Below are 25206 nucleotides of genomic sequence, written 5' to 3' on the forward strand. Positions count from 1 at the left end.
AAAATGTCAGACATTATGGTCCATTTCGGACATTGTGGGAGTTAAATAGATGTCTATTGGACTGCCCTGAATGTTGAAACATTATGTCAAAGTGGTACCAAGTGCGTTAAAAAGCAAGGCCAAGGAACAAGTGTCTGCATGTGACACGTTGGGAGTGAGAGAGATGTGTTGATATGTTCAACAGTCAACATCATTTTCTCTGTTACAGTAATACTTAAATGACATTAAATTACAATCTGTTTCATTATCTAAGCAGTGATTGCTGATGATTAGCCTTCTGCTAGAGAGAGAGAGAAAGAGAGAGAGAGAGAGAGAGAGAGAGAGAGAGAGAGAGAGAGAGAGAGAGAGAGAGAGAGAGAGAGAGAGATACAGTATATTTGGCACCATAGACTGTGATATTTTTGGGTATGATAATCAGCACGCTTAGAGATCAATTGACTGTGCCGGTGACTATACTGTTTCCAAAAATCACCTCCATCAAAACACTGCTGTTTAGAGAATAGAACAGATGAATATCTGTGTTTTTTTTGTCATTTGAAAACATAAGTATCGTGAATTCGTGAAATGGGTTTATATTGAAATGATCTGAGAAGTAATGCAGCGATCAGATGAAATGGAGTGTGTGTGTGTGTGTGTGTGTGTGTGTGTGTGTGTGTGTGTGTGTGTGTGTGTGTGTGTGTGTGTGTGTGTGTGTGTGTGTGTGTTTTAGTTTGTTTTGCAGTGACCTTCAGGGGTCGCTCTCTGAGGAAGGTTTTGCACTCAAAGACATAAAAGAACGATAAAAGAGAGGGATGGTGGAGAAAAAAAAACGAGGAGCAGAGAAAGGCTTAACTTACTGGAGCAGAACAGAAATGGAGGCTGGAGAGAGCTTTTAAGTTCTACAGGCAGGGACCAACTCCCTGGAAACAGACACACATACGCACGCACACACGCAGACACACACACACACACGTGCACACGCACACACACACGCACGCACGCACGCACGCACGCACGCACGCACGCACGCACGCACGCACGCACGCACGCACGCACGCACGCACGCACGCACGCACGCACGCACGCACGCACGCACGCACGCACACACACACACACACACACACACACACACACACACACACACACACACACACACACACACACACACACACGCACACACATTATGCACAGACAAACAGAAGGCTTTGTGTATAGAGTGCAGCGGGCACATTGTTGAAATGACTTTGGGGTCTGGGTAGAAGCTGTCTGAAAGAAAATAGGGTCAGAATGCATACACGCATGCAAGCACGCACACACGCACGCACACACACACTCCTAAAATGTTTCACAGCTCCATAGTCGGGTCCTTAATTCACACCATGACCGTTTGGCTCAGCCTTTTTCAGTCAGTTTATACAGTAGACCTGCACCTAACTGTGAAGACTGACATGGCTTATACTATTTGTAACTGGTCCATTTTGGTTATGGTTAGAGCCTCCCTTTTTAAGCTCAGTGGTCTTGTGGTTAGAGTATCTACCCTGAGACTGGGAGGTCAGGGTTCAATCCCTGGTGGAGTGATACCAAAGACTATAAAAATGGTACCCAATGCCTCCCTGCTTGACATACAAGCTTTATTTCTATGGGGTGTACTTGTACACCAAGCTGCCTCAAGATGAGAAAACAGGAGATAGGCCAGCCTCTAATTATGGGCCACATGACTCGGATACCGGGAAATTACTCGATTTAAGAAGAAGGTTTCCTAATGAGTGGAGAAACATAAATGCACTCAATTATGCAATCAACATCTGATCATGCTCTGTGGCTTATAAAAACACAAATGCTGAGATCGATCCAGAGAGGAAGAGGTTGCGAGGTCGGACACTGATGTTGGGCGATCAGGCCTGGCTGACATTTATTGTTTCAGTTAATTCCAAAGGCGTTTGACAGGGTTAGCGTCAGGGCTCTATGCAGGCCAGTCAAGTCAAGCTCATCTCAACAAACCTTTTCTATCTAGGGGACACAGGGGGATTGGAAATGGCCTTCCGCAAAATTGGAGGCACACAATTGTCTAGAACGTCATTATAGCTGTAGGATTTCCGTTCACAGGAACAACGGGCACCAATTAAAAACACTAATTAGAAAGTGTCCCTGACTTTTGGTCACTTAGTGTGTATCAAACCGTACGATTTTGATGCATGCAGTACTTGTGACATGATTCAACCTTATATCTTATATTTTATGATGTATATTGTCATACAGTCATGCGTGGATATTTATGGATAATTTGTGTACCTAATTAATAGGAGTGTGATGGGAGTAAGGCCCATTATGGAAGCCCCACTTATGGTACACTTGCTAGAATCCCTTCTTTGAAGGACCTGCAGGGAATAGAGATTTTTCACGGTCTGGGAGGCATCACTAGTGGATAATTGGGCATATGTCCTTGAGGACTGAAAATCCACTAAATAGATAAGACTCTTATGCTTAATTCATACTTTGTTGCGTGCAACGAAGTATAAATGAGACTGTAGCCTCCAGACTCAGGAGAGAGAGACTGCTGCGACCCGACCGTGACCATGATGCAGTGTACTCTCATATGATCATATTTCCTATCACATTTAACTGTGTGGATTATTGATGAAGGTTCAGATCAAGGTTTTGATGGAGTTTGTTTAACATTCTTCACTATGCCTTAAAGCATCCTTCCATATCCTACCTCAATATATACACTAGGGGTGGGACGATATGAGTACCTCACGATACGATATATATCACGATATTAGGCCCACGATAACAATATATATCACGATATTCGACGATGTTCGATATATTGCGATATCACGATATTCGATATATATTGCAAGAAATTTCACCAACAATATATCACGATATCTGAAAATATCGATATATTGCGATATCACGATATATTGCAAGAAAATTCACCAACGATATATCACGATAGTCCTTGTATTCAATTCATAAACACATAAAATAGCACCAAACAGTTCAAAATCATCATTACACAAATACAGAGTAGGTATAACAACGTATCAAAAAAAAAGTATATCGATTATTTATCGCAGGAGAAAGTATCGCGATATATCGATATATCGATATATATATCGTCCCACCCCTAAGATACACAAACGTGGTCTGAAACACCAATGTCATGTCTTAGTCAGCAAAATGTGATTTTTAAGTTAACTCATGTACCATTGCTTTATCATCAGGATGGCGCATTAAAAGCACTTTTAACTACTTAAACCCTATCATGGTTCGGGGTCCCCCAGGGGTCTATACTTGATCCCTTCCTTTTTTCCCTCTTGCATTTTCCTGTTGTGAGCTTGTAGATTGGCTTTTTTCGTCTGAATATTCGCCTATTTTAGTTGAATGCGTATTATGACATGCTCAGAATAGGGACACTATGCATAACTCCAACTCCAACTGCCTATCTTAGTATTATTATTATACTAACACAAACCCTGAAATCTATTATACATTGGAAAGATGAAAAGCCATAATTTCCCCATGACATTATTTCGCAGTAAACACAACAACAACATATCACATGTCACTAACAACACAAGCCACAACGCGCGCAATTAATTTACGGGTGGCGTAGGCTACTTTTCATTGCTCACCACACATTTGCCTCATCGGAGCATAATTAATTGCGGCCAGCACAAACTCACAACATTACGGTCGACCATGTTGTTCCCTAGCGTCACCGCCGACCACCGCCGAGCGACACCGAAACACCGCGAGCCGGACAACATTTCGGGTACACCATTTTGTTCCCTTTAGCGTGAGCACCGACCACCGACACAGCCTCCATTGAAATCTCCCCACAACAACAACAACAACACATGCGACCACTTCGCTTCAACCCGCGCCGTTGCTTTCACTTTAGTCATGTCTCTATCACACCATACTCACGGTAATATGTCCGTCATTCACGTGCCATGTACATCCCAAAGACAACATTATCAACAACGCTACAGTATTCACGGAGAAACAACGTTGCCAGGTTGCGCACGACAAATAAGCAATCCGCTCTGTGAATTCTCCTCCATTCGCCTCCATTCCTCCTCGCTCAAAGTCGCTTACAAGTCGCTTACAATTAATGGACATGGCAACATTGTCCACGCTCTCTCTCAATACAAACTGCTCACTCCACAAAGAGAGAGAGAGAGAGAGAGAGAGAGAGAGAGAGAGAGAGAGAGAGAGAGAGAGAGACACCGCTGTTGCAATGAACGTGTACATTATACTAATGTACTGTATAATAGGGCTACAATATCTACTTTGTAGATTTTGCTTATTATTTCAACACATATACATTATTAACCACTTCAGCCCTATATACTTTTCAGCCATTTGAAAATAGCAGATCTACAAGCCCACAAGGCGTCGCAATATATTACTGTCCAGTTGCCTGCGCCTCTCTATATGTATTATTATGTATATTACTAGAGGTTAGGGCCGTGTTTATATATCTTCTACATACATATGTTATATATTATTATACATATATATATATATATATATCAATTACATATTAAAAGGTGTCTAGAGCCCCGGGCGCCCGGACCTCTAGTAATACTACAAAATGCTCCACTTTCCGGCAGTCCAAAGAAAACTAAACTCAATGACAGTCGTAATCACCAAGACGCCATTCCAATCGCCGAGGTGTTGCTTTGGACGGCGGTGATACATTCATGAGAGAATCGCACGTTTTCTCACAAAATGTGTCATTTGGGGGACTTTGGAGTGCTAATAATATGCTCGTTCCAGATGGGTTCAAACTCACACAGGAACTCAGGTGATAATTAGGCAATTAGATGATTAGGCAGTCAATATGCATGCGCACGTGCACACACTTATATAAACACTGACATGCACACACGCACACCCAGACACACACAACAGTCCAGGGTTTCAGGACTACCAACAACCAAGGAAAATGACGCATAAACAAACCACTACACAAACACTTAACACACACAAACAAACCATTCACCAGCAGCACACACGCGCACACACACACACACACACACACACACACACACACACACACACACACACACGCGCACACACACGCACACACACCACTACAGAGAGACACCTTGAGAGTAAAACCAAGGATATTAGATTATCCCATTACAGACAAATGGACTGTAACGTCTTTACTCCCTGTGTGTGTGTGTGTGTGTGTGTGTGTGTGTGTGTGTGTGTGTGTGTGTGTGTGTGTGTGTGTGTGTGTGTGTGTGTGTGTGTGTGTGTGTGTGTGTGTGTGTGTGTGTGTGTGTGCGTGAGTGTGCGTGTGTGCCACTACTCAAAGATAAGATACCAATAATCCAATATGGTGCCATTCTATGGTGAATTGGTGTTGTTTGTTTATTGAGTTCTGTTTTACATGTTTGTTCCTTTTTTACACAGCATCGGTTTGATTCAATAGTGTAAAAACATGCCTGCTCTCATTCTCCTCATTTCCGAGGAGTTGTCACAATACATAGAGTATTATATTATTTATGACAATATGAAGAGTGACAATATTAAATATACTATACATGTACTGAATATTTTTTGAACATTATTGTAATATAAAGAGGGCTTGCTTAAGTGTAAAACTAGATAAAGACAATACTTAATGTCATATCAGACGTGCCACAGCAGGATGCATTTACTGTATGTTCCACCGCGCTGACCGCACCAGTTACTTCAAAATAACACAGTGTTGGTGTGTGTTTTCATATCAAATTCTGGGGGCACCATCTCCTTTTTTTGTGTAGAAACAGGAACTCGGTTTGGCTCCTCCCCTTTCTTAGTCCACTTTCTCCCGGGTGCTTCTGTGTTTATTCTTACTAACAACAACCCTACATGTTTAAGTCAGTGGTGCTAATAGATCTGCTATCTTGCAAACATGCATATTTTTTTTTTCCCAAAACGATACATATTACTGTATGTATCGTTTTGGGGGAAAAATATATCGTTTTGAAATAAAAAGCCCCGAGGTGAAAAGGGTGACAACATTTTTTCGGGTCAGGTGTCACACTATTGCCCTATTTGGATTCAAAACGGCTATTGTAGCTGAAAAGCTACAAGTTTACATGTCTGAATAATGCAAAACAGAAATATTTGTTTGCATTTGCTCCCCCCCCCCCCCCCATATATTTTCATAATAAAAAAGTGACATATATCGTATTGTATCGATATCGTATCGATGTCGTGAGCCCAATATCGTATCGTATCGTTTCAAGGGCACACCCCTAGTTAAACGGGAAGAGTAGGACATGCTCCCGGTGGGGGCTGTGCTCACTGGCAGGTGAGCCAGGAGGTTACAATAGCAGTAGCAACACAGAAATGCGTCGGGAGGAATTCATTGGCATAACGACTGAATTCAGAGAAAAATGGGGTAAAAAAGAATACTCTTTAAGTGCAAGCCTCTTCACCTGAATTTACCTCCCTCATCCTATGTGCAGGAGCTCAGCTCTGTCAGCTACACTGCAATTGATCGATCACTTCATTGTCGTGGTGAATTCCAACCCAGATGCAGTTGTGATCGTGCTGGGAGATCTCAACCATGTCTCCCTAAAGAAGACTCTAACTAGATACAAGCCTCAGATCCACAATGCCTCCAGGCGGGATAAAACCGTGGACCAATGCTTCTCTTCCGCCCTAGAGGCAAAAATCACGCTGCGGCTAAAGCCCTGCTTAGTGAGTCCATAACATCACATCACTCATTTCCAAGTGCCTTCAAAGACTGAAAACATCTAAACCGATGGTAAATAAGGGTCTCAGGCTATACAGACGTGTTGCAAGACTGATTTGACATTACTTACCGAGTGTTTTCAGGACTCATGATCAAACTAATAATTATTATTCAGTCCTCACTTGTTCAGGTAATTATTGTCACAGCACATTAGCACATAATATGTGACATTTACCCATCCTAGTAGGAGCAGTGGACACTATTAATGCAGCGGCCGGAGAGCCGTTAGGGGTTAAGTGTCTTGCTTAGAGACCACTTATTGGGACACACACAATGGGCAGGCCCAGATGGCCTCTCTACCCACTCAGGTATGGCCGCCCTGATCAGGTTGATAGCAACACCCACATTGAATCTGCAATGCCCTATATACATTTATGTCAGTCTGTGTGCATTCTACTGAAGCTGTGACTCTTGTAAGTAACAACAAGCCCTGTTTTATATTTAATTCTGGTTGCAATGTAGGAAGAAAAATGTTGCTTTTAAGTGTGGTGACAGAGAGCAATACTGTACAAACTCCTGAAATATTCATTTCAAAGGGCTGTGGAAAAAAGCAAATGCTGCCTACAGAGTTCAGCTAGAAAACAAGTTACAGGATCACGGTATCAAGGGCGTGTGGCATGGCCTGCAGGCATGGACTGCATGAAACCACAAGCACCAACTGGCGAGAGTGTTTGTTGGCATTTTCAACTCACCCTCTCCCAGGCTGTGGTTCCCATGGTCCACCATTTTACCAAACACCCCAAGGTAACGTGTCTGACATGTTGGCCTTATCTCAATTGTCAGTAAATGCTTTGAGAGGTTTGTGAGGGACTTCATTTGTTTCATGTTGCCTGAGAATCACTGTGCTAGGGGGTGAGGTATATGGAGTCTGAAGAGGTGAGTCTTCAGACCACGTCGGAAAATTGTGGGAATCGATTCCACAGTTTAGGAGCCAAGAGGGACAAGAATCTGGGATGTGTGGAGCATTGCACAGGGTGTTTTAGAGAAGGCTAAGACAGCATTCCTGTGTTAGCTCATCTAAAGTGAGTGGGAAGGGTTGTAGGGTTGGTTCATGTATTGAAGGAATGAGGGTGTTGTGTAAGAGACTGCAGAATATGCTGTATGTATATATGATATTTGTTTTTGATGTTTGATATTTAGCTAAGCAGATGCAGAACAGGCACATGCATTATGCATGACCATATTGCACAAATAACTCCTTTACTGTATACCGGGTGTAAACTTTAAAGTTTAAGTTTAAGTTAAAGTATATTAGTTCCTAACATGATATATAACACCCTATCATGTTAAGTATATAAAACCCTAACATGATACATAATCAGACCATATCATGTTATAAGACACGTTGTATATAGACACTATATATAATTAGATGGACCACCTAACAGTGGAGGGAGAGGATTGGCTCCAATTAAAAGAAGGCAACTTGAGCACAAGGTCTGAAGATTAGTCAAAGCTAGGGAAATAATTAAATGCATCTGGAGATAACTGTTTAATTATTTCTCCCTCTCTCCTTCTCTCTCTCTGTTTTCCCCTCAGTTCATCATTAGTGTCTTGCAGTGGAGGAGATATGGTGTCTGATGAGTAAAGACACGCAGGCACGCACACGCACGCGCGCGCACGCACGCACGCACACACGCAATAATAAATATACTATCATGTACCATTCTTTAGTTACATCACAGTCTGGTGATAATATCAAGACTCAGACAAACATGAAAAGACAATTGGCATATAAATCATAAGTAACACTTTGATTATCACTTAAAACATCTGTGGAAAGCAGCCTCATTCATGTATGTGTGCACAAATTCATATAAATATTCTTATGTTTGTGAATGTAATGAAAGTACACACTAAATTCCACAGTGTTGATTTATCCATTTGTAACGTGAGGGCCCATATCCCTCTCTCTTCACTACTCTCGTCTCGTGCTCTCGTCTCTTCACTGCTCTCGACACATAGCAGCAGCTACGTTTCGAAATGATTGCTTATTTCTTATTTGTCCTATTCTAATTAATAGGAATAATGAAAAATAAAATGCTAGAAATATAGTTTATCTGCCATATCTGAGCCTAAAACAATAAAAAAAATGTTGGTGCCTCCTAGCACAGCAAATTGGCAGCGGATGCAATGTTACATTATATAGATAACAATCTGGGCCAGATCATAATTATAATTAAATTATTATTATTATTATTGGTGTAAGCTTCTTATTGTTGTGTTGAATTCAGATGGATTTTGATTGTAAGAAGAGTGAGTGCACTGCGAACCCGCCTATTATAGGTAATGCACTCTTTAACCACTTGAACCCAGGCATGCCTATTCCGGGGGGAACATTTGCCAAAAATAGCCGATCTACAAGCTTGTAGATCGGCTATTTTAGGGGGGGGGGGAGTACAGTGGTTAAATAGATAGGTAAATACTGAATTGGGGGACTGTGCTGGACTTAAAGGCCAGTCTAGACCAAGGATTTGCGACGACTTGCAACTTACAATAACTTACAACCACTTGCGACATAATTGCGAACGCGGGAGGAGGCGCGGCGAAGCCGCGCCTCCGACCAAGTGGAGCTTACTATGTAACCCTGCTTGGGTTGTGTCTCTGTATCTCTGTATCTCTGTGTCTCTGTGTGCACTGCCTGTGTGCAGCTCCTCTGAGATAAGTAAATGTCCAATTTACACGTACCATACATCAAATGAAAGGTCTTTGAAAACTGAACACACCTGTCAAGGTTGCGTTTAAGCCCGCCCCTTCCCCCGGAAGCCACGCCCCGGAGAAGGCTCCTAAAAACTCCCCATTGAAACCCCATGTTAAATGAAAAGTGCCCGAATCGCTCCCAAACTTTTTCTACCCCCCCTAAGTGGGGGTCTACGAACAAATACTTCGGGCTCGGATTTTGGCTCCGCCCCCCGGAAGTGGGTGAAACAGGCACTTCAAACACTTTGTTGAATTGTTCAAAAACATTCCAAGTTTTTTTTTTGGGAATTTGTATTTTTCTAAGATGCTCCTTTTAACGCAGATTTTTTTTTTTTTTTTTTTTAAAAATTTTATTGGTTACTTTTTTTTAAATATTTTTTTTCATTTTTTTTTTTTTTTTTTTTTGGCGTTCGCTTACCGCGTTCGCGCGTCTTACTTGTTCTAGAAGTGTGGTTTACAACTGGACAGTCCATATCCAGGCACAGAGCTACAACCAATAGCCGTTTTCACAGTGATAAAAAAACAGACAGGCCTTCCCTAAACTGCACAGTGACAGACGGACAGACATCAAGGCGAGGAGCAGAGATAGCTTACCGTTTCCATAGCTCTTCAACTTGTTATATTATATAGTATCAAATAGCTCTCCTTCTCCCATTCGCTCGCTCTATTTTTCTCTCTCGTCAGGTGCATGCGCCGCGGTAAAAAGACACAGACACACACACACACACACACACACACACACACACACACACACACACACACACACACACACACACACACACACACACACACACACACACACACACACACACACACACACACACACACACGTGAGAAAGAACTTTCAGTTCCACTTTCTCCACAATATGACGTGCAGCATTCTTTTTGGTGACTTTGTTGGAGTAGCTTTTTATACAAACATACATTTTTCAAAAAAGGTTGATCTTCTTTCGCCTCCATCCAAACTCTACCATTGTTTGGTTGTTTACATCTGTGTGCGTGAGTCAAAAGGGCAATTCAGACTGCTGCAATGGTGGGCTGGGCTTTATATGTATAGAAAGTAGAGGGCCCATGATATACAGCGGTATGACTCTCTCTCATGTTACATAAATCTCTTCCAAACAGGCCGTAGTATTTTATTTGTTCATTAACCTCTGAGGATCGAGGTTAATTACATGCTGTTAAATCAGAAACATGACACGGTGTATACATAAAGTTAGCTGCCGACAATGAGGCGTGTTGAGGGGTTGGGGGGTGGTCTATATAAACTAATAGTCTATGTGTGTTCACCCATGAGGAAATGTGAACGTATTCCTCCTGCTACACAGTTAACCCTGAGGAATTGCACTGTATAAGAGGGAGAGTTAAGATTCAAGGTTCAACATTGTTTATTGTCCATGGCAATAGAAAATGTTAGGTTAGGCCGGGGCTCAAACAACTTATAACATCATACAACAGGTATGTAGAGCTGCAGTAAAAATTTATACTCATATACATAAACGCACAAACATGCATACATACGCATATCAGTGGTGGAAAGTAACTAAGTACATTTACATAAGTACTGTACTTAAGTAACATTTTGAGGTATTTGTACTTTACGTGAATATTTCCAATTTCCAATACTTTTACTTCTACTCCGCTACATCTGAGAGGCAAATATTGTACTTTTACTGCACTACAATTATTTGAAAACTTTAGTTACTAGTTACTTTTCAGATATAAATTATTACATGAAAAAATATACAATAACCACTTTAGCCCTATTCTATACCTAGGTTATTTGAAAATAGCCGATCTACAAGCTGACAACGCATCGCATTGCGACGCGTTGTGACCTTGTAGATCTGCTATTTTCAAACATTTTATTACTTTTACTTTTGGTATTTTAAGTACATTTTGGTGCCAATACTTTTGTACTTTTACTCAAGTAAATGTCTAATTCTGGACTTTTACTTGTAACAGAGTATTTCTATATTGCAGTATTGATACTTTTACTTAAGTAAACCACCACTGACGCATATTCGAGATGAGTTTATTTGTCCTTGTTTAAAATAATAAGAAACACTCGCGTGCGTCTTTCTATCTCGCTCACAAACACACACACACACACACACACACACACACACACACACACACACACACACACACACACACACACACACACACACACACACACACACACACACACACACACACACACTACAGAATGTCTGGAATCACAAGTAAGCGATTAAGGACCAATTAATATGGATGTTTAGTATCAGTATGTGAAGAGTCTTGTAAGCTGCGATCATTACAATGCAATCACAATGTAATCACCTATCAACTCCCTGTGGTGAACAGGCTGTGTTGTAGGTGTGTGTGTGTGTACTCAGATCATTATTTTTTCTCTCTCTCTCTCTCTCTCTCTCTCTCTCTCTCTCTCTCTCTCTCTCTCTCTCTCTCTCTCTCTCTCTCTCTCTCTCTCTCTCTCTCTCTCTCTCTCTCTCTCTCTCTCTCTCTACCATCTTAGCTCTCTTCTTTCTCCCCTCCCTATCTCTCTCCTCTCCCTATCTCTCCATATCTCCTATGTTCTCTCCAGATTTGTGCACTACTGTCTCCTCTTTTTGTGTTCTACCTCTTTTCAATATTCTCTTCTCTCTCCTCTCCGCTCAACTCTCTTCTGTTCGCCACGGAGAACTGACTGCTGTCATGCAATGCAGTCAACAGACAAACAGGCAGATAGACACACCGTAAACAACACGTGCACGAGAATGCGCGTGCGCACGCCCAAAATTCCTGCCACATCACAGTAAGCGCTGATTCTCATGTCAAATAGGCGTAATATACACACACAATATACGGTATGGCATCATTTAAAATATGTATTTCCAGACGGACGGACGGACAGACGGACACACACAGACATACACACACATAGGGTTTGATCTGTGACAACTTTCCTGCTCACATACAGACAGGAAGCGCACGTTCATGTCATGCCAACCATGTCATGTATCCGTTAAACAGACAACACAGAAACACCCAACACATAAAAACACTCATTCTGAAGCACACACACACGCACACGCACACGCACACGCACACGCACACGCACACGCACACACACATCCGTGGGAGAATCTTTACAACACTAGTATATGGCAGCTCAGTGGCCTTGTGGTTAGAGTGTCTAAGTCAAGATTGTGAGGTTGGGGGGTTAAATCCATGGCCGAGTTATACCAAATGACTATAATAAAGAAATGGTACCCAACAATGCCTGCCTGATTGGCATTCAACATCAAGGGTGGGATTGGGGGGTAAGTCCCTGTGGCATACTAAAGTCATGTCCAGGGGGTGTATATCATTACATCGTTATGTCCAGGAGTTGCAGTGACATCATGTGACATACGAGCGTCATGTCCAGGGGGTGTACTTGTACATCATGTGACATACTAGTAGGGATGGGACGATAATCGTTATCGTTTATCGTGATAAAAAACGCTCACCAATAATCAGAGATTTAAAGGGATACTTCACTTTCACATAAAATAAACATTTAAAAAATATATTAAAAATAAATGAAAAAAGTAATGAAAAAATCACGGCCCCCTCACGCATTAGAGTGTCCTACTAATGTGTGAGGGGGCCTTTATTTTGCCATAACTTCTTTCATTTTTTTTAATATTTTTTTTTAATGTTTATTTTATGTGAAAGTGAAGTATCCCTTTAAATTAATCGTGGATTTGTCCTCCGTCATACACTGGGATCAATTCACCTTTGCCGAGCTGCATATCCGGTACCACTTCAACCCTCTAGAATTGGTAAAAATGCACCTGTAAAGAACTTTTTTTCACTCGAAATCTATTTGCCAAAAATAGCCTATTTATTGGCAAATGCTCCACCCCAGACTATGGATGCTCGGGTTCAAGTGGTTGACAAAAGTGGCATTTTAAGAGCTTTAAGCATTTTGATAATCGCGGTAATATCGTAAATCGAAATTATTTTGGTCACACTAATCGTGACATGAAATTTTCATATCGTCCCATCCCTAAATACTAGCATCATGTCCAGTGTGTGTACTTGTAAAGTACATCAAGCCGCCTCATGCTAAAGAAACAGGAGTTAAGCTCCTGACCTATGGGGCCACGTGGCTTAGGAGCGGCCGGTTCCCGAGGCCACTTATTATATGGCTGAACTGCATTTGAAACACTGGCTGTTATGATTATATGATGATTATAGGACTGACATTTATCTGCTTGACTCGGTAAATACATGTGTTGATTCACTGTCATCTGCGTAGGGCACACACTTTGACGCCATGGCCATCAACTACTTCATCAGATGGACTGACTGACTGTCTGCGCACAATGATACGAGATGCATGTTGTGCTCCCACTCATTCTGTTCTTTACCATGTCTCAAATCCTCTGGTCACACCGTGTGTCCAGTACGATGTATTCTCTATGTGTGTAATAAACTTCAGAACTTGGGGTTTGTCATCTTGTTCTCCGAGCTCGTCACTCAACTGAACCGTCACTCACCACCATTAAGATAGAGGGAGAATCTCTTAGGACCGCATGGAGGGTCAGCTAAATTCAGATCCAGGAAGCGGTAACACTGAGATGTGCTCCTTACCGGCGTCTCTGGAGATCTGGACGAAGGCCTCCACGCCGCTCTCGCCGTAGTTGCCCTCCGACGCCAGCGTGGACACGTAGTTCCAGCCCATGGACGTGACGATGTCCATCATGGCCTGAGCCTGGTAGGAGTCTGGAGGGACGACGCGCGAGAAGAAGTCGTAGCGTGTGTTGTCGCTCAACTCGGGGGCCGTGGAGGCATAGCTGATCTGAGGTATCTGGAGGACACAGGAAGACAGAGAGAGGAGGATAAGTAAACAAAGTGATGGAATCACTTATCTGAGTGGAACTGTGTGAGGAGGATGGACCCAGAGAGAGATAGGACACGCACGCACGCACGCACGCACGCACGCACGCACGCACGCACGCACGCACGCACACACACACACACACACACACACACACACACACACACACACACACACACACACACACACACACACTGCAGTCAGTGGTGTCCTCCACAGAGGCTGATGGGGGGCTACAGGGAGGAGTAGAAGGCCAGGCGATTGGACGCTGACTGGTATTACCATGCCTAATGCTTGCAGTGATGATAATGTTCTAAACATCATGCACATAACGGCGATCTATTCCACAATCTGTATATCTTTATATTCATATTTGATTACTATGCAGTGTTTTCCCCCCCTATCTCTCTTACTTTACCTCTATCCTCTGTCTTCTCATTGAAATAACTAAATGGAGCACATAAAAAAACATTATTTTACCCACTTCTTTACATCTGTAAACCTGTGATGTGACAATAAAGCTGATTCTGATTCTTCCGATTCTGTGATTGTAAGATGACACTGTGGGGTGAATGAACTGCTTCAGCAGCTTTGATCACCGTTATACAGAGATAAGATGGCGAGCTACTGTACATGTTTACTGTATTAGAATACAAGCATATCAAACTCTACATCATCCCATTGAAGTCGACGACACAGCTTTTGGATCCCATCTCCCAGACAGTGTAGTTTCCATCCCATAACCCGAGGAGACTGCTGCAGTATCCAACAATTGAACGGATATCAATTCTCATGTCACTCCTGTCAAAAACATTATTTATTTGTTTATTTTAATCGATAATTTAATAAAATAATCCCTATTTGGGGCAAGTCATTGGGCAAAAATGTAAAAGAAGTCTCAAAAACTGCCAGAAAGATATCAAGAATAGATGATCTACAAGCTTACAACTCGCCACTTTGCAACGCATTGTGAGCTTGTATTTCAGCTATTTTCATTTTTTTTGCACGACACTGTTGTGCGATGAAGTTTAAAATAGGGCAAAGAGGTTGACGTAAACATTTATAAAATACAAAAAGGGTGGAAGCTCTCAGGTGCAGAGAAACAAAAGAAAAACACAGTGCAGTCAAAAACATCAAACGCTAACCTGACACCGTCAAATGGAAGAAAGCTTGCGACACACATTTTGTTTCACAGCGTACTTGCATCTGAGACTCCGGGCGCAGAATCGATGACAGACAGTTTTTCTTTTTTTCAAGCTACTAGGCAGGTGATTGGATGATCCCGCCCCTAGCAGCCGCTGATTGGTTCGGACACGCAGTGTTCGGCCATCTCTACTCCCTTCGCAATCCCAGACCTCCCTGAAATCAAATGCAAATGAGATTTCCGGAGGGAGGGGGTTTACCAGGCTAATCAAACGCCACATCTCCCAAAATGCCAAAAAAACAAACAAACTCACAAGTAGGCCTAGGCTAAGGTCGTACAGTTACAAAGTACCTTCAAAAACTCATGTCAAACACTAAAGTGTTTGATTTGATTGATGATTGAAGTCCTAGACTGGTCTCAGACGGACAAAACAGAACAACGTACAACTGGCATTGGTGCATAAAATGATATAAAATACTATAAACTATAGGCCTGCTCTGTCTGGCTTATGCCCCTAGGCCTGGCTTTGGCTTCAGTCCTGCCCTGGGTCCACGCTGTGCTGCCTTCTCTCCTTCCCAGGCTGTGCATACCTGCTGCAGTTGCCTTTGCTACTACTACCCCGGCCAGTAGTGCTCCTGGGTTTCTCCACCACCACTACTATTGCTGCCATCTTGTTTGGAGCGACCATTCATGACTCAATTGTGAGTTTTCCCGCATAATGTGCATTTGAGGGGAGTCTTTCTCTCTATGCCATCCTCAGATGGGCCCCTAGCTACGTTTCCAGTCATCTTAATTCTCCATACATATGGCCAGCTTCTTTGTCCTTTCCGCACCAGCATCTTTCTTTAGCACATTCACGTAGATAGGAGCCTATTGATCGATCTGGTGAAGCACCCATCCAGGGACATGGATCAGTGCATCAGTGTCCAGTAGTTACAGCCATAAAGGAGAACAGACTCCACAGTCACAGAAAAGAAACAGATCTTGATATTTCGGGGGAGATTGGAGATTGATTGGAGTGAATAATTTCGGTCAAAAATTACTGTCATCAAATCATCAAATAATATTTCACAGAAACATCAGCACTGAAATCAACGTGTACATATGAAAATAATACACAAATAGCGAACGTACGACAATCATCCAAGTAGCAAGTAGAAGAATTAGCAGAATGAATCACGGTGAAATCCGTGTTCAATTCTTTATTGAATTATTGTCTCTGCTGGGCCGAGACTATGTTTTGCGCCCTGTCCGTCCGTCGCTGTGTCCGTCCGTCCGTCCGTCCGTCTGCGAGCAGCTAATCTCCAGCGATCAAGCCAACGTTGGCCTGATCGCAGCGAAACTGTGCACACACAGTCCCTGGATGCCAGAGCAGAACCTCTGGCCATAATATTTCAGATTGGCCTGTTATAGCGCCACCAGGAGGGAGATTTCTGCAAAACCTTTTTTATATTACTCCGAAACATTTTGTCCAAACATCACGCAAATTGGTACACATTATCTCTATAGTCATGTGATCAACACGGATCTGTCAGATTTTTCACATTCCATCCTGATTGGCTAAGATTGGCATCACAATTTTGCAGGAGTGGCTAGTTTTTTTAACAAAATGTCTCAAATCATAAACGCAGCATCCGACTGCTGTGGACCTTTGCACACACATTCCCACTTGGTCAAGGAAGAAATGCTAACCTTTTCAATTGTCCTGTTGTAGCGCCACCAGGATTTTTAAATATTACTCCTACAAATTGTGTCCAAACTCAAATCGGTACACTTTATCTCTATAGTCAAGTGATCAAGACGGATCTGTCTGATTTTCCATATTCCATCCTGATTGGCAAATTCCGAACATTGCTGGCCCACAATAACCTACATGAACTGGCGGAGACCTGTGCTCCGAGGAGGACTTTTTCTAGTTAACCATTAAATCACAACATCAACATCCAACATCACTTTTGTTGGAAATTGGGATCTCATTACAAGGAGGCAGGGGTTTGGGAGGACAACTCAAGACAATAGCCTACAGAGCGACGCAGAACCCAGGTAGAGACAAAAGAAGGAATTTCACAACTACATTCACGCAATGTCCTGTGGGACAGCTGTGAAGGACTGTACAACTGCTGTGAGGTTTTATAAGACTTAGTTCCAAAACTATTGAGTAAATTTGAATATGCAATCTAATTTTGTAGGTATGATCGTCTACGTTAAAAGAGAACGTTTTTAATTACCCAGTGTTGGTCAAAATGGGTCATAATTGATTGCTCTTCCTTTTTATTTTTGGTATCCTTGGTAGCACAGACACATCGATCCACGCAGCTGTCTTTTTAGGCTGAGACAGTGGCATTGCCATATCTAGACGTGTGTCTGGAATGGAAGATGATGTGGTCCTTCTGTGGGATCCACGGGGCCCACCAACTTGGGCCCACCAACCCCGATGGCCAAGTCCAGGAGAGGGGCTGGGTTTGTAGGAGCTAGGACCTTTCAGCCAGGGCTGAGCCAGAGTGGGTGGATGGGTATGGCTGGACTGAGGTGAAGATGACGAGTGGGGGAAAGGAGACAGGTGCAGGGAGCTCTGGGAGGAAGATGACTTGTTCATGGGACTTTGTGAGGGTCCCAGATGGTCTCCGAGGTTAGGCAAAATCCCCGGGTTGACCCGAGTGCTTTTTTCTCTAGAGCTGCTGGTACCTGCCTTCAATGAGAGTGACAAAGCCACTGGCTTGGTAGCCTTGAGGGAGCCGTCTCTGTTGATGACCACATCGGCGCTGTCCATCAGCAGCACGCTCTGTCCTGTCAGGATGCTACCCAGCAGGTCAGCCGTGGGGGTGGGCTCCACCAATGCTTGTGAGAGGGGGGGGCCCACAGCTCTTCTGGAGAGGCCAGCGATGACCGGTCGAGCAACAGGCTGATGAGAGCAAAGGGCAGAGTGAGAGATCCCTCGTCTCTTGGCCTCTAAAAGCGCTGTGACAAAGCCTGGCTGATCTTCTTCCTCACCATCAACAAACGGATCCAAGTCAAACCGACTGCCATAAATAGACAAGGAGGTGTCAGCGCGTGTGCCGCCTAGACTGTGCTTTGCGGACCGATATATTGTGGGGAGAGATGACCCCTTCTTGGGTTTCCTGATACCAATAATACGAACAATTCGGTCCTGGGGCGTTGCCCGCTTTTTCACCGACACCCACTTTCTGGATTTTCTTTTCCTCCTCACTTTCCTCCTCCGCCTCCTGACTCCTGTACTCTCTGATTTGCCTTTTCCTCCTTTGACCGAGGAGGTGGTATTTTTTCTTCTTTTTCTCCTCTTTACTGTCCTGCGTGGGCGGTTGGAGGCAGCGTGGGGTGTAAGGTCTCGTACGTACACCGCAGTGTTGAGCCCTGCCGCGACATCATTTATGGTCTCCTCCAACCAGGTGGACTGCATCAGATAACTAGGAGTCAGCGAGTCACAGGCACGCGTGGTGCGTGCCTGTGTAATGCGATGGCGGTTGACGCTGGCACGAACCCTCTCGCTCTGCCGTGTGCGGCCGATGGCCCGGGTGGCGCCTGCCGCGATGGGGCGCTCACTCAACGGGCTATCTGTCTCACTCTGCTCTTCTGCAGGAACCCTCGAATGATGGTCGTCGGCGCGGCACTCGGGGCAGAACCATTCCTCTACGGGAACGGCGTACAGCGGCGGCGTCAGACACTCCATGTGGTACCCACCGTCACAGCCGTCGCAGAGCAACAGGCGGTCTCCGTGGTTACCGCCGCCACAGACCTCACAGGCGGACTGCTCGGCGTCCTCCTGGCCCTTCTTCACAGTGATCACCTTCTGCACTTTGCCACCGTAACACCTCCTGAGGTAAATGTTACTGAAGAGCATCCGGTCCACGGGGCAGGAGTTGGCGTTCTTGGACCACGCCAGGATGCAGTCCAGACAGAAATAGTGTGTGCAGCCCTCTGGCGTGGCTACGGGCTGAACCGTGAAAGAGTTCAGGCAGATGGGGCACGACGCCTCTGGGTCCTCAAGGTCTGAACTCGGCCCCGCCCGCAACGCCCCCTCTTCCAGGGCTTTACCCTCTTCCTCCATCTCATCATCATCATCGTCACTGTCATCTTCTTCCTCATCTTCTTCCCCATCAACATGATCCTCCTCCTCTTCCTCACCCGTGTCAGAATGTCCCTCCCCGGAATCCTCGCGGGCGTCATCAGAGTCATCTGAGATGATGTTCCACCCAGCAGCCCTGGATGCACTGTAGCTGATCATCTCATCCTGGCTGTCATCAACATCATCTCCATCCATGGCTGACGTGGATGGAGAACCAACACAAACACAAGAACGTATTGTATTCAAATGTACTTTTATAGTGTTTTGGCTCTGTCTTGACTAGGTGTTTACTGAGTTCAAATGTCCTTTAAGGTGTTTCTTTTGCTTAATGTTTTATGTGAAGCACATTGAATCGCCTTGCTGAAATGTGCTGCGTACAAATAAGCCTGCCCTGCCTTGCCTTATTCTCCGAAAAACATAATTGAAAAGAGGGGGGACTAGTGGATGATGTCCATCAATATCTCATCAATATGACATCATACATAAGTCCAAATATGGACTTACAGACTGACCTGTGGTCAGTGGCACGGTGGGACAGTGGATCTGAGATGATGAGATCTTAACGTGACTGACCGACGCCATTATGGTTCATCTATGATGTCAGTACTATGATGTCAGTCATATCTCTATATTAGTTTTAGGCCATTCTGTTTCAACCCATTTAAACCGGGAATGCGCTGTGTAGCCACTTTAACCATTATTTTATACTTTGGCTATCCAAAATATATTAGATATACAAGCTCATAGAGCGAGTGCCGCGCTATGAGCTTGTAGATCTGCTATTTTTGAAAAATCGTGAAAATGTTTTTAACTCAAGTCTTTAATTCTGGGGGGTCCATGGAACAACATATTTTGAGATGGGGGTCCACGGCCAAATACATCTAATTTTGGGGGTCCTTGACATGGAAGAACTGAAAAATTAAGACATTTGTTGAGACATTTGACACACAAATGTTACAAATGTTCGCTTAAAAAAATTGATATTCAATTTTACACAAATGTTTACGATTTTTCAAAAATAGCAGATCTACAAGCTCATAGCGCGGCACTCGGTGCCGTGGTCATTAGCCGCAAATGGTTTGTGGTCATTAGCCGCAAATGGACAGACATACAGACTAGGGGTGTAAAATACCCAATGTCAATGGTTTGATATGCATTAGGACACCTTTTAAAATATCTTCAACCACAATGTATACTACAATCCTAACTCTCTGAGCTACAGTCCTCTAACTCCTCAAAGGACCCCAGTTTGAGAACAACTGTTCTGTGTATTTCTCCATGAAATGTTGACGTGGACAAACAATGATGTCAAACGTGTCATACAGTATACGTATATATATACTTAGGGTATTCTTTTCTACACTACGCTCACGTAAGAGCAATATTAATTATCAAAATAATCTATCCTTATTATGTCATCATAAACGGAAATAGCAAAAAAGAAATAATAAACGTCTCAAATAAAACTGCAAATAGCCGATCTACAAGCTCACAAGGTGTGATGTGTCCTGAGCTTGAACGGCTATTTTTTGAATTTTTTTGCACAACTCCATTGTGCAACGATGGATGAAATAGGGCTTGATTCGCTGATTCATTCCTCTTGGTTATTCGATCAATCAAAAAAGTAATCAATAGAATAATCACAGAGAAATAGTTGCAGTCCTACTCTCGGCTCCTCCAAAAGCCAATTAAGCTTTGGGACGTGAACGATATTCCAGGTCACGCTGGAGGACGGAGGAGGCGAGGAGGCAGAAATTTGGGTTTGAGAACTTAGTCAGGGGAAACAGTGTGTGAGGAATGAGGACAAAGCCTTATTTTACTGTATGAGCCAAGCCATGCCTCATGGCTCATAGCTCTGTACTACATACTATTGGAGCCATGAGCCACGCCTTGGCTCACACAGTTTAAATCAGGCTTAAAACAATATTGGAACTGGAACAACGCAGGGTTACCGGTTCTAGCAGGGTAGAAATCAACAACTACTGTAAGCTCTCTGTGCCGTCTCTCCCCAGGTTTAACACAGACCCAACCATTAGATTTACTGACCCCCCCCCCCCTCTGCCCCAGCTGTTTATAATAAAGACACCATCTCTGTAAAAATGCAACCTTTCCTCTCTGCTGTGTCCTTTGTCCAGACAAGCCTCCATACCCCCCCCCCACACACACTCTCTCTCACACACACACACACACACACACACACACACACACACACACACACACACACACACACACACACACACACACACACACACACACACACACACACACACACACACACACACACACACACACACACACACACAGGTATGTGCTGTTGTGCGAGTTGTTTGAATAGGATGTTAGATGGATTGATTTTCTCACAGAAACTGTGACAGCAATGAAACCACATGCATCCTCAGCACACACAGAAGGACCCACTCCTAACCACACGTTGCTTAACACACACACACACACACACACACACACACACACACACACACACACACACACACACACACACACACACACACACACACACAGATGTACATACAGTGATGCACACGATAGGTTAAGCAGTGTTCATTGGTATTCATGGCAAGTGAGACTTAACTGCCAATCTAAACCCAAGGTAGGTCACACACACGCACACAAACATTTGTAAACACAAGAGGCTATAATTGCTGAATGCAGCGACAGTACAGTACGTGAAGGGATTTAAATGAGACTAGGATCGCGTAGTGTGTGTGTGTGTGTGTGTGTGTGTGTGTGTGTGTGTGTGTGTGTGTGTGTTTGTTTAGGCAACTTTTGGGGACATTTTTCAGAATACACACCAGTTGATTGGGGACCACTTGAAAATCGGGGACGAAATTTACCGTCCCCAAAGGGAAATCCTTATATTTAATTGTAATCATATTCCCCATGCTCCAAAAGGGCCTTAGCACTTAAAATTACAATTGTCCCCAAATGTCCTTATTTTTAAGGTTTTTGTGTATGTTTTGTGTATAACCCCGCCCCCAAACCACCTCAGGAGTGTGTGCTCTACATTGCCCCCTAGTGAAAGTGTGAAAAGTTGCAATCATAAAATGTATTTCTGTTGACTTCCTGTGTCCCGGTTGCCAGGCAGAAATTAGCTAGCAGAAAACCTAACAAATACAAAACTAAGACGGTAACAGAAAACACAAAAATAAAACAAACTAAACAAAATCCCTCTTTTTGCGCTTTTAAAAAATACATTGAAGTGCTTCATTTAAAATTAATTAATGTTAATGGCCAGCCATCTCTTTAATGCAAATTTCACAATAATTTGTGAAAGGAACTGGTCAATTTGAGGCTGGAAGGTAAATCTTTCCACTGAACTGCTGCCGAGTATATGAAAGATGTTTTTCCCAGATTGTTGTCAAATTTGTAGGGCTTAAAATCAGTAGGTGAAATGCCTGTGAGTATCACTAACCTTGTTAAAGTAATCACAGAAATACTTGGGTGCTACCTTACTTCTAATCCTGTGAACTAAGTACATTTTTAATTGGGATACTCTCTCCTCCACTCTAAAGGGCCAGTCCCACTGAGCACTATAACTATAACTATAAAAAGTATAGTTTTAAATTTTGTTTTTTAAGTCAAGTGGATGGCAGTGTTCACACCAACTTTAAAAAAAATACAATGGTGAACAATATAGTTATAGTTATCTTTATAGTTATAGTGCTCAGTGGGAATGGCCCTTAAAGGGATATTTCACTTTCAAAAAAACTTTGGGTCATTTTATCGTCTACTCAGGCTTTTGTAAGCCTCCCAGACCGTTTTTAAGTTGCTTGATTTAGTATTTAGATATTTGATAATCATTTTATCAGACACGCCCCCTTCCTATACAAACCCATTATAACTTCAAACTCCATTTTTAACCTGTTAGATTCATCAAAAACACTCGTCCTTGGTTCTGCTGACTCACTCTGCTAAGCCTCTTACAACAAAAAAAATGAAAAAATGTGCACACATGCAGCTGCGTTTGTTAGGCAACTTTTGGGGACATTTTTCAAAATACATTACACTTGCTGAGCTAATAGTATGTTGCTCTTTGGATGCTTGTTCTTCCTTTGTATAAATAACATTATCAGCTAGACTCATTACTTAAACTACTGTTCATTAGCCTAAAATAGGGACAGTTTGACATGGATGTGGATTGTGGTTAAAATACAACTTTGGGTAACATGAGGCCTACTCATTGATGACAAGAGGGCGATCTCTCCCCCAAATACAAGTTCCATGTAGTCACATACAGTATGTGTCAACTTTTCTGGGATTGTATATGAATCTTCTGCCCAAACTTGAAACATGGCTTAGCCAACAGAGGGAATGTACAAACAATCAAATTCAATCACTCAAAATTAAGTTATGAATCAATGTACTATCACAGTACTTTCACATAATCTGGTCATATTAACAAAATAAACATTCATCAAGAGCATTAACTGTATTAAGCCTATATGCGTTTTCAATCAAATATCATAAATTATAGCAGTGATATGTGTTCCAGCATTAGCAGCAAACACATAAGTAACAGCATCATACATAAGCAACAGCAGTAGAATTAAGCAAAGACATAATACACACTAAAAGAAACACTTATCGCACCAGTGGCATTCCCCTCGATGGCTTGATAAGGTCCAGTCTTCCCAGCTTCAATCTTTGATTCCATCCATCCATCCATCCATCCATCCATCCATCTTCAAGAATCCTCTCAGCATCCAACACTGCTGCTTTTCACTCTGAACAAACATTTTCCACTTCAGTGTCTCTCCTTCTAATCAGTGATTGACACCAGCTGCTGACTGGTGTAAAAATGTAGACCTGTCCACTTAAAGCCCAATCGGGGACATTTTAGTGGGGGAGGGGTGGAAGCGTAGTTGTATTCACCCAGCCTGTGGTGGACATCAATCATCCACCATGAAAATGTTCAAATGAGCATTTTGAAAGCAAGACTGTCTCTCTCAGTCTTGCTTTCAAAATAAAAGTGTCTTTCTTATTTAGGCTTTTGACAGCACAGTATGTCTCCAAAGCACTAAACAAGTCCACACTGTAAAAACTATTCTCAACATTGATCAGTAAAAAAAATAGCACCATTTAACTTTTTTATTAACAAAAAATAAAACATCTTCACTTAAGTGCAAATTAAAGGGTGATATGTAGCAGGACAAGAGGGTGGATCAACTGCCTCAGAACTGTTGTCTTTTTTCTGCTAATGGTAGTGTCTGTTCTTCTTCACAACTCATGCTCATTTGAAAGGTAAAAACATGTAGATTGTGACATTCCAACCATTAACATAATGTATGATATTAGCTAATAATAAATCACCAAATACTAGAAACAGCAATACATTCATTAAGTAAATTTAGAACCTCACACACAATATAACCTGGAGATGAGCATGCATTATGTGCAGCATCAGTTGGAGGCTCTGGTGTTTTTTCCCCCTCTGTCTATAGACCTGGTAGTGAACAGTATTCATACTCTTGGCCTTCTTCATCCCAAACAGTGTAACTCTGTACCTGTATCTTTTAGATCACTGTGAGTGGCATTAGGTTCCCCATGCACTGTATTCAGACCAGGCATGCCACTTCCCAGGAGTACTCTCAGGGCAGATACCTTGCCCTTTCCACAGGCGTAGGATACAGCACATCCTGACAGGG

General features: G+C 42.9%; 2 protein-coding genes across 2 annotated transcripts in view; both read right to left on the reverse strand.

The window, feature by feature from the left end:
* The window catches only part of grm8a (glutamate receptor, metabotropic 8a), a gene marked incomplete at its 3' end in the record, with an annotated part of 401396 nt that overhangs the window by 228755 nt on the left and 147435 nt on the right, over positions 1 to 25206 (reverse strand). The window contains exon 2 of the mRNA XM_080420982.1: positions 14069 to 14285. Coding sequence (XP_080277108.1) covers positions 14069 to 14285 — 217 coding nt within the window. The remainder of the gene's footprint in view (positions 1 to 14068; positions 14286 to 25206) is intronic.
* Positions 15992 to 20125, reverse strand: LOC308079196 (PHD and RING finger domain-containing protein 1-like; the record flags this gene model as incomplete). The annotated part of the gene is made up of 3 exons (XM_080420574.1): positions 15992 to 16129; positions 17876 to 19740; positions 20056 to 20125. 3 exons carry the CDS (start codon positions 20123 to 20125, stop codon positions 15992 to 15994), a joined length of 2073 nt encoding a protein of 690 aa, XP_080276700.1.

This window comes from Gymnoscopelus braueri (assembly GCF_963280865.1).
Source record: "Gymnoscopelus braueri genome assembly, chromosome: 23".
Taxonomy (NCBI): Eukaryota; Metazoa; Chordata; class Actinopteri; order Myctophiformes; family Myctophidae; genus Gymnoscopelus; species Gymnoscopelus braueri.